At 43.7% G+C, this 18,852-nt stretch overlaps 1 protein-coding gene and 1 long non-coding RNA gene across 7 annotated transcripts in view; both read right to left on the bottom strand.

The window, feature by feature from the left end:
- AREL1 (apoptosis resistant E3 ubiquitin protein ligase 1) overlaps positions 1-18,852 on the bottom strand; it is a 46,938-nt gene that overhangs the window by 12,128 nt on the left and 15,958 nt on the right. The window contains exons 2-9 of one of the 6 annotated variants that reach the window (XM_032344919.1): positions 16,029-16,343; positions 10,458-10,518; positions 9,138-9,364; positions 7,960-8,197; positions 3,470-3,639; positions 3,049-3,229; positions 2,597-2,844; positions 201-278 (exon numbers count right to left, since the gene is read on the bottom strand). In XM_032344919.1, the coding sequence (XP_032200810.1) occupies positions 201-278; positions 2,597-2,844; positions 3,049-3,229; positions 3,470-3,639; positions 7,960-8,197; positions 9,138-9,364; positions 10,458-10,473 (1,158 nt within the window). In that variant the 5' untranslated portion in view covers positions 10,474-10,518; positions 16,029-16,343. Of the gene's footprint in view, positions 1-200; positions 279-2,596; positions 2,845-3,048; positions 3,230-3,469; positions 3,640-7,959; positions 8,198-9,137; positions 9,365-10,457; positions 10,519-11,621; positions 11,641-11,855; positions 11,875-12,895; positions 12,915-16,028; positions 16,344-18,852 lie in introns of those variants that run through there. The other 5 variants (XM_032344924.1, XM_032344925.1, XM_032344922.1 and 2 more) reach the window with 5 other exon arrangements.
- LOC116591752 lies at positions 6,370-7,641 on the bottom strand. Its single transcript, XR_004286151.1, has 2 exons — positions 7,099-7,641; positions 6,370-6,932 (listed from the first exon to the last, which is right to left on the bottom strand). It is a non-coding gene; the product is annotated as an uncharacterized LOC116591752 (long non-coding RNA).

Raw genomic sequence — 18,852 nt, 5'->3', positions numbered from 1 at the left:
CATGTGCCCTTCTAGAACTTCTATATTCTTCATGCCAGGTTGTGAGGAGAAAACAACCCTTTCTTTATTTAGCAATGAATCCTGTGTGCATGATAAGAACTTCCAGAAACACCAAAAGCCCTTCTAGGAAAAAAGAAAAGGCAGAAACATTCCAGGGTTGAAATCTACTCAGCATGAAGCAGATGTAAGGTTCAACTTACTTTTGTTCCTGGGCACACTCGGAAGGTATAAAGGCGCCAGGGAATGATTTTCAGGTAGAACTCCTTCACTGAAAATTGCTGGAGGACAAAAATACAGAAAAGGAAGTGAAAGAGAACTAGAAAGGGTCTATTTGGGTATTGTAATTAAAAAATCAGAGTCCCTACCTCCATTCCTCATAATCTTTTCCCTCTACGGACGAAGAGGATAATTTTTTAGTACTAACACCAAATCAGTAACATCAATTCTATCTTAAAATAGGCAAATCAGGGGCGCCTGGGTGGCTCAATGGGTTAAGCCTCTACCCTCAGCTCAGGTCATGATCCCAGGGTCCCGAGATCGAGCCCCACATCAGGCTCTCTGCTCAGTGGGGAGCCTGCTTCTCCCTCTCTCTCTGCCTGCCTCTCTGCCTACTTGTGATCTCTGTCAAATAAATAAATAAAATCTTCAAAAAAAATAGGCAAATCAAAAATGTTACTCTGACAAGGCAATTTCATACAGATACACTTCTTAATCTCAATACTCAAGTCTTACTACCATGTCCAAATGTCTGAGATCAGGGTTTCCCTTTGATCATTTTCACCTAGAAATGATCAAAATCTCCCTGTGTTCAGCTGGGTGCTACTCAGATCTCCTCAATGGACAGGGGATACCAGTGGCCTATACCCACTGCTTCACCCTACTAGAATGGAACCAAGGATCTGCCAGGGATGGGGAGCAGGTGGGGAACAGGGGTGCATGTGAAGGTGGTGGTGTGATTTTAAAACAAAAAACTTGGGCGCCTGGGTGGCTCAGAGCGTTAAGCCTCTGCCTTCAGCTCAGGTCATGATCTCAGGGTCCTGGGATCGAGTCCCACATCGGGCTCTCTGCTCAGCAGGGGCCTGCTTCCTCCTCTCTCTCTGCCGGCCTCTCTACCTGCTTGTGATCTCTGTCTGTCAAATAAATAAATAAAATCTTTAAAAAAAATAAAAATAAAAAAAAATAAAACAAAAAACTTCATAAAGGGTCTCTTTATACTGTTATAAAAAAAGAAAAAGAGAGCTTTAACTTTAATCTAAAAAAAACTGTTCTCTAAATGTACAGATCAGACTTTTTCTTGATTTAAAAAAAACCCAACTCTTCGTGAAGAAAATTTCCAACACATACTGAAGGAGAGAAAATGGTACAACGAACCCATCATCAGCCTTAACAGCTGTCGCTTCACGGTCAATGGTCAATCTCGCTTCATCTGTACCTCACCCTGGCCCTCATTCCCATTCCCCTAGTCCAGAGTAGGGCTAGATTTTTAAATGATAAAGGACACATAGAAAAGCTTGAAGTAGAACAAAATCAGAACTCTTGTTTTGGTTATGAGATGAAAGAGCTGTCACAGGATGTTTCAAGAGCTCTTTTTTCTGAGATCTGAATGACTAAGCAAAATACAAATGTTAAAAAGAAAATTCCTAACACAAAGTGCCTCTTAGCTCAGGGGCCTTGGGAAGCTCACCTCCGTGCCTCTGCCAAAATTTCTCTATTCTGATCTTGTTGCCTGATAGTGACATGCATTTACTGTGGTTTCACAAAGCACAGAATGAAAGATCAAGCTGTTTCAAAACAGCATAAGGGGCCAACAGTAACTTTTTTTACCAGTGAAAAATTTTTAATGGTCAAAAGCTGCTTTCTTTAAAATTCTAAGAGCCATGCCTTGAAAAATCTTCCCAGGAGCAAGCAAAGGGCAGAATGCGCCTGGTGCTCTAAAGCACCAAGGTACACAGAATCTCTGGACAGAGTTTCTACCTAGTCCAAGCCAAACAGGTGCAACAAAAGAGGGGGCACAGGGGCGCCTGGGGGGGGGGGCTCAGTCAGCTCAGGTCATGATCCCAGCGTCCTGGGATCAAGCCCCACATCGGGCTCTCTGCTCAGTGGGGAGGCTGCTTCTCCTTCTGCCTCTCACGTCTCTCTCTCGCTCCCTCTCTAAAATAAATAAATAAAATCTTAAAAAAAAAAAAAAAAAAAAAAAAAGAGGGGGCACAATCTTCTGCTCAACCTTAAGTAGCCTCTCTTGGTGTCCCAGAAACCTTACAAGTCAAGGATCTCACCCTGATTCTCACACTAATGCTTCGTGGTTTGTTTGTTTGTTTTTTTTAATCAATGGCCAGTTACATGCAGGTTTAGGGAGGAGGGTTTTGAGACAAGAACAGGAGGTCCAGGGCTGCCTGGGTGGCTCAGTCAATTAGGTATCTGCCTTCGGCTGGGGTCATGATCCCAGGGTCCTGGGATCCAGCCCTGCGTCGGGCTCCCTGTTCAGTGGGGAGCCTGCCTCTCCTTCTCCTTCTGCCTCCCTCTTGTGCCTTCTCTCTCATGCTCTCTCTCAAATAAATAAACTCTTAAAAAAAAAAAAAAGAACGGGAGGGCCAACCTTTGGTGACACATAGCAGTACACCTTCTTCGGTTTCTTCACCTTCTCGGGGGTCTGGCACTCAGAGGGTGAGTCCTCCTCCTCCTCCTCCACGGCTGTGGAAGGCCGGCGCTGGGAGGAGCTCGTGTGCATGGGCGGAAGGTGCCAGGATGTGCCGGTACAGTTGGTAGCGTTATAAAGATAAGCCTCAAAGTAAATGCTCACTCCTGAGGTGGACACATTGCGTTCAACAATATTCTTCTCATTCTCTGAAGTATAACAAGGAATAAGGTTTTAAAGTAGGACACGGGGGAGAAAAGAAATGACCTATCACTAGACCTTTAGTCCATAGGACTCTGAGCCAAGTTCGGCTCAAATAGCAAATGTGTGTGAGGCTGGGCAGGAGAATGCAGACGCACAAAGAACAAGTGGTCTGGGAACGGGGCTAAATCACAGCTTTTCTTTGAACTCACCACTTAGGACAATAATGTCAAATTCACCATTATTGATTGGCTGATTTTGGTATGAAATGCAGGCATGGAAGCAGCCGCGAGAATGCAGGGTAAGTCGCAAGGACACCTGGCAGGTCTGCCTGTTGGAGGTCACTGACTTCTCAAATGAGACACCAGTGCTCTCTTCTTCTTGAGGACCGAGCTGGAGGAGGGAAACAGAGCATCACTGAACATTGAGAATTTCCCCTACTGCATGGCAATTTACTCTTGACAGAGAACTTTCCTGTCTGTGAGCCGATCTAAGTCTCTTAATTATCACGAGATGGGCATTGTCAGATGACGGAAGGAGAGCACAGAAGTCAGGGCGGAGACGAGAGCAAGTGAATGAGAAAGAGTGAGAATGGCAGGGAAGGATCAAAGAGGAGGAAGGGAAGCTGCTTACCTCATGAATGGACACACTGTAATTGTGCTCGTCCCTCAAGGACGCGGAATTGTTGGTAGGGTTGTCGTACTCATCTCGGGGCACTATTTGAAGGGTGTGTGGCTGTCCGCAGGTCAACACCAGAGTAGAAAAATGGCACACTATTTTGGTCTTGGAAGGAACCACCATTCCTGGAACAGACAACGGAATCTAATCCTTAGAGGGGGACTTTTCTGACCACAAAGATCTTTTCAATCAGTGAGTCCCAGAGAACTGGGCCCCACCTAATTCCTAGGGGTAAACACCACCATTAAGAGGTCAAGAAAAAGAAAGAAAAAGAAACTCCAATGAACTGGGGGACTCATTTTCACAAATTTCCAACCACTGCGGTGCTACACAAAATGAGAAAAGGACTCAGAGGAAATAAAACTGAGAGTTCCATAGTGCCCACAGTCCCACTGGGAACCTACAAGTGAGGCAGGCCTCAGATATAAGTGCTTAAAAAAACCACAAAACAAAGAAACAAACAAACAAACAAAAACCCCTGAAATACTTGGGTGCAAATCCAAGGACAAAAGTACAAGACTCCTATGTTGAAAACTACAAAATGTGAATGAAAGAAATGAAGAGGTCTGAATAAAGTCAGCGGTTACCATGTTTATGAACTGGAAGATTCAGCATTGTAATGATGTCAATCCTCCCCAAATAATATACAGGTTTAACACCATTCTTGTGGAAATCTCAGTGAGAGTGTTGGTAGATATAGAAAATAGTGTTCTCTTTTGTATGGAAAGAGAAAGATTCTGCAGTAGCCAGAAACAACCCTGAAAAAGTTTACCCAATTTCAGGATTTACTGTATAGCCATAGTAATTCAGATTCTGTTATTGATGGAGGGACCCAGAGATCAATGGAATAGAACAGAGGACCCAGAAATAGACCCCTGCAAATATGCCTAACCAATCTTTTTTTTTTTTTTTTTAAGATTTTATTTATTTGACACACAGAGAGAGATAGAGAGAGAGGGAACACAGGCAGGGGGAGTGGGAAAGGCTGAAGCACGCTTCCCGCTGAGCAGGGAGCCCGATGCGGGGCTTAATCCCAGGACCCTGGGATCATGACCTGAGCTGAAGGTAGATGCTTAATGACTGAACCACTCAGGGGCCCCTGCCTAACCAATCTTTAACAAAAGCACAAAAAAAGGACAATGTAATAGGGGAAAGATGATCTTTTCAACAAATGGTGCTGAAATAACTAGACATCTGTAAGAAAAAAAAGAAGAAAAAAACCTTGACACTATACAAAAATGAACTAAAAATGGATCAAAGCCTTAAATAGGAAACGTAAAACTTCAAGGAAAAAAAAAAAAAACCAACAGGAGGAAATCTTTGAGATCTAGAACTAGTCAAAGAGTTCTCAGATACCTAAAGCATGATCCTTAGAAGAAAAAATTAATAAACTGACTTCATCAGAATTAACTTTTGCGGGGCGCCTGGGTGGCTCAGTGGGTTAAAGCCTCTGCTTTCGGCTCAGGTCATGATCCCAGGATCCTGGGATCGAGCCTCGCATCGGGCTCTCTGCTCAGCAGGGAGCCTGCTTTCCTTCCTCTCTCTCGGCCTGCCTCTCTACCTACCTGTGATCTCTGTCAAATTAAAAAAAAAAAAAAATTAAAAAAAAAAAAGAATTAACTTTTGCTTTGTGAAAGACTATGTGAAAGGGATAAAAAGAAAAGCTAAAGATTGAAAGAACAGGGGCGCTGGGTGACTCTGTCAGTTAAGCATCTGCCTCTGGCTTAGGTCTTGAAACCAGGGTCCTGGGATCATTCCCACACCTGGCTCCTTGCTCAGCAGGGAGCCTGCTTCTTCCTCTGCCTGAAGCTGCCCCTGCTTGTGCTCCCTCTCTGACAAATAAATAAAGAAAACCCTTAAAAAAAAATACTACCATATGACCCAGCCATTATGCTGCTGGGCATTTACACCAAAGAAATGACTGACAACATATATTCACACAGAAACCTGTGCATGAATTCTCATAGATTTATTCACAACAGCCCCAATCTGAAAACAACCCAGATGTCCTTCAACTGTGATGGTTAAACAAGCCAGGGTACATTCACATTATGGAATACTACTCAAAAATAAAAAGGAACCAACTACTGGTACACTCAACAACTTGGCTGAATCTCCAGGGAATTAGGCCAAGTGAAATATAATTCCATTTATTAAAGATTTTATTTATTTGAGAGAGAGCGAGAACACACAAGCAGGGTGGGGGGCTGCAGAAAAAGAGGGAGAAGCAGGCTCCCTGCTGAGCAGGGAGCCCGACACAGGTCTCGGGACTCAATCCCAGGACCCTGGGATCATGAACCGAGCCAAAGGCAGACACCTAAAAAACTGACCCACCCAGGCACCCAATATAATTCCATTTATGTAACATTCTTAAAATGACAAAATTATAGAAAGGGAGAAGAGAATCATGGGCTGCCACGGGTTAAGAAGTAGGTAGGTGGGGGAAGGAAATGTGTATAAAGGGGCAGCATAAGGATCCTTGTGGTGATGGAAATGCTTCCTACCGTGATTGCCTCAATGTCAATAGCCTGCCTGTGACACTGTACTGTAGTTTTGCAAGATCTCACAACCACTGGGGGAAACTGGGTCAAGGGTATACCAACTCCCTCTGTGTTATTTTTTTAAACTGCTGGAGTGGGCGCCTGGGTGGCTCAGTGGGTTAAGCCGCTGCCTTCAGCTCAGGTCATGATCTCAGGGTCCTGGGATCGAGTCCCGCATCGGGCTCCCTGCTCAGCAGGGAGCCTGTTTCCTCCTCTCTCTCTCTCTGCCTGCCTCTCTACCTACTTGTGATCTCTCTCTGTCAAATAAATAAATAAAATCTTTAAAAAAAAAATTTAAAAAAAAAAATAAATAAATAAACTGCTGGAGAATCTACAATTATCTCAAAGTGAAGAATTTAAATTTAATTTAAAAATAAAAGCCTGAGACATATTGTGAGGATATGAACTGTTCTCCACTGGTGGCAAGGAGGTGGGGTGAGGCTAATTCCTGCGGGAAGAAGTCTGTGAGCGAGTCACTGAGGGAAAGGAGGGGCTGCATGGAGGGGCGTGGCTTGGGAGCCACCTTGTCCACAGCCTTCCACTGTTATAAGAGAAAGAAAACTAAGGACCAGTCAAGCAAAGACCCACAAATCTTCTTAAGGTTCCTCTTCTTGTCATTTCACTCCAAAACGCTCCCAAAGGCTTCTCGTTTCTGTGGATACCAAGCTGGCCAGTACTTAATGACACCCCCTAAATGAAGCCAAGGTAGGGCACACAGAGCACACAGGATGGTCAACACCCTGACTACATCAGCTACGGGGTCAGAAGTCAGAGACTGCACCTTTAGGCTTCAAAGTCAGTGAGCATCTACGATCCGTGACGGGGTCAGAAGTCAGAGATTGCACCTTTAGGCTTCAAAGTCGGTGAGCATCTATGATCTGGCATAAAGAATACGAGTGGGGGCAAAAGAGAGAGGTCTCAATTCTTAGATATCAGCAGCTCGGGCACTCTGCCATGAGAAGGAAAACACATATGGGCAGTAAGGGCAGAGTTCCAGTCAAGGGCTTTTTACTTGAAAAGATTTCAAAAATCAGAAGAATTTACCTTTTGTCTATTCTGGCACCCTTACCCCTTAAGAATTTACTAGGCTGATGATCCAGCAATTCCACTCCTAGAGAAAGAAAACCATATGTCCACACGAGAACTTGGGCACAAATGCTCACAGCAGAAGTAGTCACAGCAGCCAGAAGTGAAAACAACCCAAACGTCCTTCAGCTGGTGAATGGTTAAATAAAAGGTGGTCTATCCACACAACAAAATGTCTTTTAGCAATAAAAAGGAAGGAAATGCTGATTCATGCTATAGCACTGAATAAACCTTCAAAGCATTATGCTAAGTCAAAGTGGCAGTCACAGAAGGTCATATATTTTATGACTACACTTATACAAAATGTCTGGAGTAGGCACATCTAGAGTGGATAAATGGTTACTTAGAGATGGGGAAGTTTGGGGGAAATGGGGAGTGACTGTTAACGGGTACCAGATTTCTTTTGGGGCTGATGAAAATGCTCTAAAAGTGACCCAAGTGCCAGTGGCACAACTCAGAATTTTATTTTATTATTATTTTTAAAGATTTTATTTATTTATTTGACAGACAGAGATCACAAGTAGGCAGAGAGGCAGGCAGAGAGAGAGGAGGAAGCAGGTTCCTTGCCGAGCAGAGAGCCCGATGCGGGGCTCGATCCCAGCACCCTGGGATCATGACCTGAAACGAAGGTAGAGGCTTTAATCCACTGAGCCACCCAGGCGCCCAACTCAGAACTTTAAAAACCATTTAACTGTATATTTCAATTGGAAGGGTGATATGGCCTGTGAATTAAATCTTAATAAAGGTGTATTTTTAAAAAGCGAGAAAGAAAAATACAGGAAGGAAGGGATGGAGAAAGGGAGGAAAGAGAGAACATACCAGGCTGAAAAATCTTATAGTAGGGACTGTAGGCCACGTTTAATCCACCAAGCTTCACCGAGATCTCATAACGCCCCGCCCTGCGCACAGTGAAGGCCACCTTGACCACGTTGGAACTGGGCTCCTGCAGGACTTCCTGGGTGACTGGAATTTCCACGGCCAGCTCGACATGAGAGATGTGAACTCTCAGTCCCACAGGCCGATGTGCCGGGAAAGGCTGTCCGTTCTTGTAGAATAACTGTGGTAGGGAGACGAGGGGGCGCCGATTAGTGAGCAGGTGGAGACAACTGTTCCCCGCCTGATTCGAGAGAGTGTGGGCAGGGAGGAGGCAGCTGGCAAATCCCAGCACCCACTGTTCCTACAGTCCTGCTCACAGACACAGAGAGAAACAGCACACCTCAGAGAAAACATTAAATCAGGAACAAATTCTTAACTTGTTCAGGAGACAGGGATAAAATACACTGCTGAATCCATTTCAGCTTGACATTTCTGAACCACAAATGCTGCCGCCTCTTACACCCGGCCCCTTATATTATATTATATTATATTATATTATATTATATTATATTATACTATATTATATTAATCACTGTGGACCACCCAGAAGTGAAGGTAAATCAGTGGGTACCACGGGCACTGAGTGACTAAAGCACCAGGCAGGGCTGGTGGGGGGGTGGAGCAGGCAGGTAAACTTTTCTATAAAGGGCCAGAGGGTAGATATTTTGGCTTCGTGGGTCACACACAGCCACTCAACTCAGCTGTGGTTAACTACTCAAGTATAAAAGCAGCCACAGGCAATACAGGAAGAGAGATGGGTGTGGCTATGTTCTAATAAAACCATATTTACAGACACAAGAGGTGGGCCTGATTTGGCCCCTCAGGCCATAGTCTGCCAACCCCCAGTCTGTAACACCTATTCTTTCTGGTGACATTTTTCTTCTTTTGAAAAAGTAACATTAAACTTTATACATCTTCAAAGTTAGGTACCTACTAAACCAAAATGATTGAGAAATTCATGACCCTTCCAATAGAAACAACTACTAAGTCCCTGGGAATGGCTGAAAAACAAGGAAACATGTTAACATTCCAGGCCAGCACTACCAACAGACTGAATGGGGCTCTGGAAAGCAAGTGATTCAGAAAACCCGATGGGTATGGAGACAGAAACATTCCCTTACATGCACTCGGAAGGCCATGCTGTGGCCCACCTCATAGGGGTCCTTCCAATCCCAGGAGACTTTGCAAGACCGGGGATCCAGGTAATTTCCCCGCACGTAGTCATAAATAGTCCGGTCCCCTCTGCGCTCACGGTCCTCATTCTGGAGGAAGCTGACTACGCGTGCGGCAAGCTCAAAGAGGAACTTAATTGTGAAGAAGAATGCAACCACAGACACTGTGATTCCACCTGTGTGAAAGAGAGAACACACATACCACCTGTCAGTTACACATTATAGCTCCTCACTGTAGAAAAGGCCAGTCACCTCTCAAAAATTAGAAGAAGTCAGGCTGAGAGAACAAGACTTCCAAAGAAACACTGTACTGGGTCACTACCTCTGAGGGTGAAGACAAGAACTTCTAGGATATCTCTCTATCATCTATCGATGTCTATCTATCTATTTAGAGTGTGTGCAAGCAGGCGGAGGGGCGAGGGAAAGGGAGAGAGAATCTCAAGCAGACCCCGTACTGAGCGCAGAGCCCAACCCAGGGCTTGATCCTCTGACCCTGAGTCGAAACCAAGAGTCAGATGCTTAAGTGACAGAGCCACCCTGGTGCCCCAAAGAGAGGAACTTCTATACCAGGGGTTGGAAATTATGGGCCAAATCCCATCCACTGCCTATTTTTGTAAATAAAGTTCTATTAGAACACTGGTCCATCTACTGACTTACATTTTGTCTAGGCTGCTTTTGCCTTAAACTGACAGAATTCAGTAGTTGAGATAGAGCCTGTCTGGCCTGGGAAGCCAAAATATTTACTCCTTGGCCTTTTACGGAAGAAGTCTGCCAACCCTGGCTCTATACCGTGGGATACATACAATGCCCACCTCCCACCTTCGTGCCCTCACAAGAGTCCTACAAAGGGTGTGAATTCTATTCCCTCCATTTCAAAGTCTCCCCCTCTCTAGTCCACTTGACAAAACCCCTCCCCGATCCTCATCTGCATTAGGGGTTCCCTCTTCTGGGCTCCCTCAAACTCCTGCACATTCACTTATTATAGCTCTTCTCCCCCTTGAACATCTCCCCATTCATGTTACGAACTTCTTGAAGGCAGATTTTTGCCTTATTCGACTTTGACTCGACCGGAAACAGCATCTGGCACGGGCCAGAATTACTCAATAAATATTTCCCAAATGAATGAATTCCACTGCCAGCTCTATGAAGGTACATGCTGGCACGAGGAGACTTATTTCTATTTTCAAGAGGAAAGGGGATAGACAAGGAGGCAAAACGGATGTAGCAACCCTAACAAAAAGATAAGAGAGAGCTCTTTCCATAACATACCAATAACGTAAAACATCAGGTCCCTTCAATGCCGACAGACAGCCGAGGATCACAGCTGCAGCTGCAAAAGAAAACCTGTTTAGTTTTTTTCTCCAGCTCCTCCTTACAGCCATCTCAGCGAGAGACAAAGAACATATGGCTTGAGTTGACTCGCTCGAGCCTTACTCTCCCAGTCCTCTCCCTCTCTCTAGCCTGACAGGTGCCCTATGACTAATTGCAGCAAAACAGTGACTGCATCCCTCCTTCTAAAGACTTCCAATCTATGACCACCCTAGGAATACCACAAACAGCCACTTGCTTTAGTGCTAATTACAAAATGCAATAACATGACTTTCATCTTCTTAAATCCAGGGCCCCAAGACAGTTTCCCTCCCCCATGCAAAGTAGTGCTAATTAACACAAGCAAAGAGGGTAATGGAATCACTTTCCCCTTCTATTTGCCTTCTGGAAGTAATTCATCTGAGTGGAAATAGTTATATCAAATGTAGATTTTTTAAAAGCAAGTATTATCATCATCATGTTGGCATTACATAATTAAAGTGAACCACAGGTCATCCCAATTATAAGCATTGGGAATGTAAGAGAAGGCATTTCTGCTGTTACCACTCAGATTAACAGATCCTGTGGAAGCAGCAGAAAGGCCAAGGACAGAAATAAAAGGATGAGACTGTATTTTTCCTAAGCGATACCTGGCAAGGTCAGAACAACTCAAACAGGGGCCAGAGTTTGAGGGGAAATTTTCACTGTTATTAACCTTGTGTCCAGAATAAGACTTCAATCATCATTACTTGTTTGAACCACCAAGGTATTACCGAGGAAAAATGCAATGTACAAAGACAATGGTATTTTATCACTGAGTTCTGACCTTAGCGTTGGCCATAAAAGCCCTCCATTCTACAGTGCTGTGAATTCATGTTTTTCAAGTCAATGTATATAAAGGTTATCAACACTAGCTCAACCCAGCACCTTTTATCAGCACTAGAATATTACTTAGAGACAAGACAGCTGAAAATTTCTAGGCTCAGGGCTGGGAGGGACCAAAACAAGTTTTGGGGTTTTGTTTTGTTTTCTTAAATAAGATATACTTTTATATCTAACTGTACTGGAAAAATTTAAGAGGGAGACAGAAAATGGCCTTTAATTCCTCTGATAGCAACAATATACCTAATGGAATCCAGACAGTTGGTTAATTTGACAATGGCCATTGACACGTTTCATAGAAATCCCTATTTAGACTGGCATCTAAGTCCTTCTAGAAAAGATATCCACAGAGGAAACATTAGCACAGTCAATATAGGCCGCTCCCAGATCTATTATAAAGGGACAATATAGAGACCCCAAATTTGGGATCACAAATACTGAGTCTCCTTCCCAAACAAGTATCTCGCCTGCTGGGACCTTATGCTGAAAGCTGTTCTCATCTCTAAAAAAGCATCTGTCTGCACTTTCCAGGATGCAGATGACTTCCTAGATGACTTGGTAGAACCCACGCTGGCAGTTTAACTGCCTGAAGTACTCCCTCAGTTGAACATCATCCAATCCCATTCTGGACATGGCAATCTGGTCCTTAGCAAAGTTCTAACACTCGGCAGAAAATAAGGTGCATGTGGCTGATGTTACAGGTCTTGGGGTCACAAGTCTCTTACTCCCTGGAAGAACAGGAGGCGGTGCCAGATTTATGGCACATTTCATGAGGGCCGGGAAAATTCCAATGCCCTATCTCTGACAACTACGACCTTTTCTGGGAGAGGCAGTGGACAAGCTGTAAGTCAAAGGCCTGCAGACCAGTTCCAACGCTGCAAGTACGTGACCTGTCCAGCTTCAGAATTCTCCTTGCTATAAAAAGGGCTGAGGTTTAGTCATTTCTGTGGCGCCGTCTCCTTTAATCTAATGCCCCACAACCACCAGGACTCTAAAATCAGTTATAGCAAAGAGGACAATACAGAGCATGAGGGCATGGATTCCCTGGGTTAAAACCCATTCTCTGCCGCTCAGTGTGACCATGGATAGGTTATTTCATCTCTCTGGGGACAGCCAGTTTACTTGTCTGTCAAATGGGGCCCATGTGCAGGTACCTCGCAGGGGTGTCTGTGAGGATGAAATGAGTTAACACATGTCAACAGCCTAGAATAGTGCCTGGCACTCAATGAACTGTCAGTGTGAGTTATTATGACACTTATTATCAGTAAAGGTAGCAGCACCACTACCCCTTTGTGTCGGAGCCAGTAGGAGACTCTGGGAACCTCTCTACTGGCCCACACTTTCTTCAATGGGAAATGTATCAGAATTACAAAAGGCATGGCTTCCCTTACTGCATTTTAAGTTTCTGCCTACATGGGAGTTCTTCATACTATTCTAATTTTATGACTAAAATTTTTTATGATGGAGAGTTCAAATTCATCCTAAAATAATTTGCCCGACAAATACTGGGGACCTACCTAATGTGCCAGGTGCCGGGGGGACATCCTAATCCTCCTGAAGGTGGAGTAATGAGCTCGACCTTGCTGAGTCTTTGTCCATTTGTTCCCCATTCACTTACTTCTCAGCCAAACTGTCACCACTGATCTAGAACACCCAGACTTCTTCCAGTAGGTCAAGTCTACATTTCTACTCCAATTCCCTTTATTATTAAAACTCAGCATACCTATTGCTACTTTTTCCCGAACAACTCTCATCTCTTCTCCTGGAAACGTCCTTGTGGCCAGGGAGTTAGCTCTGTCGATTACTAACCCCTGACCGGACCTTTACAAAGTATCCCAGTTCTCTAGAGTAGCTCTCAAAAACCTCCCCAACAGTATCTAATCATCTCTACACTGGTCACATTTTGAACTTGTCTTCCTTTTTTGTTTTCCTCCTGTCTTGTTCCTCTTGAATGTTGTCACAAACCTGATCTTTGTCACTCAGATCACTTTTATGCCAGATTTCACTTCCATTCTGTTAGCATTTTGCGTCCTCTTCCCGACCCCGGCATGGCTCTCTCTGTTGTCTCTGCTCCCATCCCCACCCACAGTGGTTTTCTTCACCCCGTCTCCCACAGGACCCTGTGTTCATCCTACGATCTACCCAACTCAAGTCCTTTCCACCTTCACATCTAAGTTCCGAAATGTGCCATCTCCATGCTTTGTAAAAAGTCACTTTCTCGGGGTGCCTGGGTGGCTCAGTGGGTTGAGCCGCTGCCTTCGGCTCAGGTCATGATCTCAGGGTCCTGGGATCGAGCCCTGCATCGGGCTCTCTGCTCAGCAGGGAGCCTGTTTCCCTCTCTCTCTCTGCCTGCCTCTCCATCTTTTGTGATTTCTCTCTGTCAAATAAATAAATAAAATCTTTAAAAAAAAAAAAAGTCACTTTCTCTGCCTAGACTACCCACTCCCCACTCACATCTCCATCCATGGGAAATCTCCGATCCGGAAAGTCTATGGAAAATCCTGTCTCCTCTCCCTGAATTCTTCCCTGGGCCTCAATTTAGAAATTCCATCTCCCTCTGAATTCCCACATAACTTTATTATTTATCTTATAAAACTTGTTCTCTTTCATTAGTTCCACATTTGTTTTATTTTCCATTTCAGAGTGGTAAATAACATTAGGCAAAGACTAGTCTTCAAAATTCCCCACAGCACCCAACATAACTGCATATAGTCATTGTAATAAACCTGAAGTATCTGAACAGATAAGAGTGCAATGTCTCTTCCTTCCTTCATCCAGAATGCCTAAGGATCAGGAATTTTCTAGATGGGACCTCTTTTCTGATACAGTTTTTAAACACTTCTCTAAATGGCAGTACATTCACTTGAGCCAGGGGTCATGAACTCTTCAGACCACAAGTTACCAGTTTACTGCAGTTCTGTAAGTCTGTACCAAATGCCTATAACCAGACACTGGTTCTCGTGCATGGTGTGGTATCTGATTTTATAGTTCTCTCTTCCTTATCTTGAGCATTTATTTTTCTATAACAGTTTCTATAGCACCCTCCACTTTCTGCTGCTCACTTCTTCTTCATAAAATTATTCTAGAACTCTTCCCGAGTCTCATTCAAGCACAAAGAAGCAGTATGTTAAGCCTCTGCCATACTAATTCACGCCATTTAGCTATACGAGTATTCTGTTTTCAAGTTCATCTCTTTAGTGACTTGCTCTTTTTTTTTTAAGATTTTATTGATTTATTTGACAGAGAGAGGGATCACAAGTAGGCAGAGAGGCAGGCAGAGAGAGAGGGGGAAGAAGGCTCCCTGCTGAGCAGAGAGCCCTATGAGGGGCTCCATCCCAGGACCCTGAGATCATGACCTGAGTCAAAGGCAGAGGCTTTAACCCACTGAGCCACCCAGGCGCCCTGGAACCCGCGTTCCTTTTTTTTTTTTTTTTTTTTAAAGACTTTATTTATTTATTTGACAGAGAGAGATCACAAGCAGGCAGAGCAGCAGGCGGGGTGGTGGGGAGGGGGGAGGTAAGCAGGCTCCCCACCGAGCAGAGAGCCCAATGTGGGGCTCGATCCCAGGACCCTGAGACCCTGACCTGAGCTGAAGGCAGAGGCTTAACCCACTGAGCCACCCAGGTGCCCCTAGTGACTTGCTCTAATACAATTGAGCAAACTGTGATTTGCTAAGCTAGCAGAATGGCAGTAGTAGTAAAGTAATACTCACTCCCTACCCTTATTGAGCCACTTACCATAGGGGAAGTGCTAAGTGCTTATATGTGTTAACCTAAGTAATTGTTTCCCTAACAACTTGGTAAAATAAATACCACTATTCTCATTTTACAGATTAAAAAACATACACACAAAAGCTAGGCTTGGAAAGTTAACTTGCTGAACACCTCCTGGCTGGCTAAGTGACAGAGCTGAGACTCAAGCCTAACTCTGTGCCTAACTCTGAAACCCAACATTCTAACTCTCATACAACACTAAATCATGACAAAGAATGGAGTCATAGTGATAGTGAGGTATTTGGGAAGAGGAAAGATGAAAAAAACAGGTAAAAGTATGAAAAACATTACTTAATCTTACTGCAAAGAGTCCCACCAGGAGGTTAAAATTAGAAAGATAAATGCTTATGACCCTTTTTGAAATCTTTTGAAATAAAAATAAAGCATGATAAAGGAAAATGGAATGCAGTACCAATTATCTAATGCAGAAATATCACTTGCTTACTAAAAGATCCCGGGCAAGTTGCTTAACACTACAGTGCTTTGGCTCACATTACCTACAAAAGGCGGGGTAGGGAGAACACTTGAAAGTGCCGGTCTCAAGGGAATGTTAGAAAGTTGACCAATATACATATTCTAAAACTCTCTGCTTTTTTAAGGAGTCTAAAGATTCGTAATTAGTTCATAATTTAAATTAACTTGTAAATTAAATAAATTATAACCCAGACATTAAGATCAGTTGTGAAAAAGTCATTTCCCAGAAACAGAGAATTGATTTCTTCATCCTCAGAGGGGCCCTAGAGGTGGAAAGAAGGGGGGATCCATTCTAACTGCGACTTCAACAGCTATCCCTTGTTGGAGAGGCTTAGGAACTGGTCACTGAGTTCATGTTCTGTATCCTAATAACAAGTGAATCTGAACTAGTCTATGGTCTTACCTTTAAACGAGGGCCCATGTTCTGAGAACCAAGTGGAACACACCTATGCACCGAAGCAGGCAACTTTTGGCACCATTCACCTTGTCCTCCAAACTCCACGGGAAAGAAAATTGCTGCAAGGTCAACGGAAAGCGTCTGTCCATCAGACATTCATTGAGGATGTGTCACAGAAGCTGAGGGTCAGTATTTCTGGAATGAACTGGATGAATTCCAGGGTGGAGAAATAGAGCCCCAAAAGTTATTATCCTGGACTTCTCTCTAGGGCAGGGTACGGTCGACCACCAAAGGATGCATCTGTTCTCTCGTCCTGGGATCCTATCAACAGAGAAAAAAAGGGTCAGTGGAAGAGCTGTTTATTTCTGAAAGAGAATGCCCAGAAAACAACAAAGAGGAGATAGATAGGGCGGGAAGAGAAAACTCTGGGGCCCGAAAAATAAACAAGGCCTGGTAAACCTGGACCAAGCTTTCCCAACTAAAATGCCACCAAAAAAGGCAAGTGGCAACCTCACTGCCTTAACTATGTCACTCCCGGAAAGGAAGCTCCAGCACTTTGGCTGATTCTAAGCCTTTAAGAGAAGCAACGAGGGCACAGATTTAAAGAGTGAGCCTTGGGATGCCTGGGTGGCTCCGTTGGTTAAGCGTCTGTCTGTCTTTGGCTCAGGTCATGTTCCCAGGGTCCAAGGATCCAGCACCGCATTGAGCCCAGTGTCAAGCCCCATGTCCAGCTCCCTGCTCCCTGGGGAGTCTAATTCTCCCTCCTTCTGCCTCTCCCCCTGCTTGAGTGCAAACACGTGCACGCGCTCTCTCCCACTCAAAGACATAAATAAAATCTTTAAAAAAGAATAAATAAAGGGTGAGCCTCATCACTACCACATGCCCAGTTCCAGTTTAATGGGGCTGGAGCACAGGGTCTGGGAATAGGGTGACGAAAAATGAGACCACAGGATAGGTGAGGCCACATTACAAAGGGCCTTATTATGCCACAGAAGCAATCAAGGTAATGCTCCGTTGGAAAGAGAAAACCACCAAAAAGCTTTAAAACCTAACCCATCTGCCCATGTACGCTGCTCCCTTTGCACCCATGTCTGCATTTCCAAGACACGGTGAAACAACATTGATTTCATTTTTTAAATAGTCACATTTACTGAGTGGGGGAAAAAAAGTCTGAATTCTCGAGATAAAGTCACTAAGTAGAGTCTAGTAAAGTCAGTGTGTAACTCAAAGACACTCATAAACTAAATGTAGCAGAAGGGGGTATTGGCAAAGCATACACAAACAGCCACCATAAAACAAATGAGGAGAGACCACTCATCGCTAAAACCAAACAAACAAACAATAACAACAACAAAAAAAACACAAAAACCAGAATCTCTTTCCCCATGATGGGAACTATGGTCAGTGCTTCATATATATTAACTCACAACCCCAGGACACAAATAAAATTATCCCTATTTTGCAGATGAGGAAATAGAGATAATTTCTCAAGAGAATACAAGGTAAGTAGTAGAGGTGAGTCAAATCCAGACAATCTGGACCCAGAATCCATGCTTTTTATTTTTCTTTTTAAGATTTTATTTATTTATTTGACAGAGATCATAAGGCAGAGAGGCAGGCAGAGAGAGAGGGGGAAGCAGGCTTCCTGCTGAGCAGAGAGCCCGATGCAGGGCTCGATCCCAGGACCCTGAGACCATGACCCCAGCCGAAGGCAGAGGCTTTAACCCACTGAGCCACCCAGGCGCCCACAAAATCCATGCTTTTTAATGCCTACCCTACGGCCTCCCTTCCCTGGGAAACCAAGAAAGAAAAGCCACAATGCTAGTAAGAACGGCAGAACGGAATAGGGAAGGCCAGAAGATCAAACAAGTTGGCAAACTTTTATAATTAAAAATAAACAAGTATATGTATTTATTTTAAAATATGGTGATAGAATGCCAAGTACATGAGCCAAAAGCTGGGTCGACTAGCAACTGCGACCAGCCTAAAGGATCCATAAACAAGATAAGAGTTATATATAAAACTATAGGAGCTCCATTAGAATGTTATCTCAGCCTTAAAAAATGACACCTTTTAAGGAATAATGAAAGAAATTTCTCACAAATAAAATGCTAAATCAAAGGCAAGCACGAAATTATTTACATAGCATAAGACCAATTTTTAAAATGTTACAGTACATACACACAACTAGATGGAACAACATAAAAATATTAATAGTCATCATCTCCTAGTGTTTGCAATTATACATAGTTTTTGTTCCCTACCTCTATCTTTCCATGTCTTCTAAATTCTTACTAATGTAAGAACATAGTCAAAGTTTCTATTTCTGGAGAACAAATAACTTTTGGGGACAGAACAGGCAAGTTATCCTTGTTTCTAACAAGGAAAGAGTATAAAAAACTAGCTAAAAATAAAAGAATGTACTGAAATTTTACTTCTATTCATTATGATCTTAGTGGGTCTCCAGCCCTGTAATCAGCCATTTGGTTATTAAATTAAGTAATTCCTAGTTCTTTTTTAAAACAGTGATTTATTAAAAAGATTTTATTTATTAGAGAAAGAGAGAGAGCGCGTGCACGGGGCAGAGGGAGAGGGAGAAGCAGACTCCCTGCTGAGCAGAGAGCCCAGTATGGGGCTCAATCCCAGGACCCTGGAATCATGACCTGAGCCAACGGAAGATGGTTATAACCAACTGAGCCACCCAGGTGCCCATAACTCCTAGTTCTAATATCGTTTTTACCGTACCCCACCATGAACTACCATGCCCGCCCCTGACAATGCTTCATTCAGTGTCTCTAGTAAGCCTGAAAATTCAACTCAAGCACCATTC

The sequence above is a fragment of the Mustela erminea genome, chromosome 5 (genome assembly GCF_009829155.1).
Source record: "Mustela erminea isolate mMusErm1 chromosome 5, mMusErm1.Pri, whole genome shotgun sequence".
NCBI lineage: Eukaryota > Metazoa > Chordata > Mammalia > Carnivora > Mustelidae > Mustela > Mustela erminea.
Note: the sequence above shows the minus strand (reverse complement) of the source record. Positions and strands in the feature narration are given on the sequence as shown.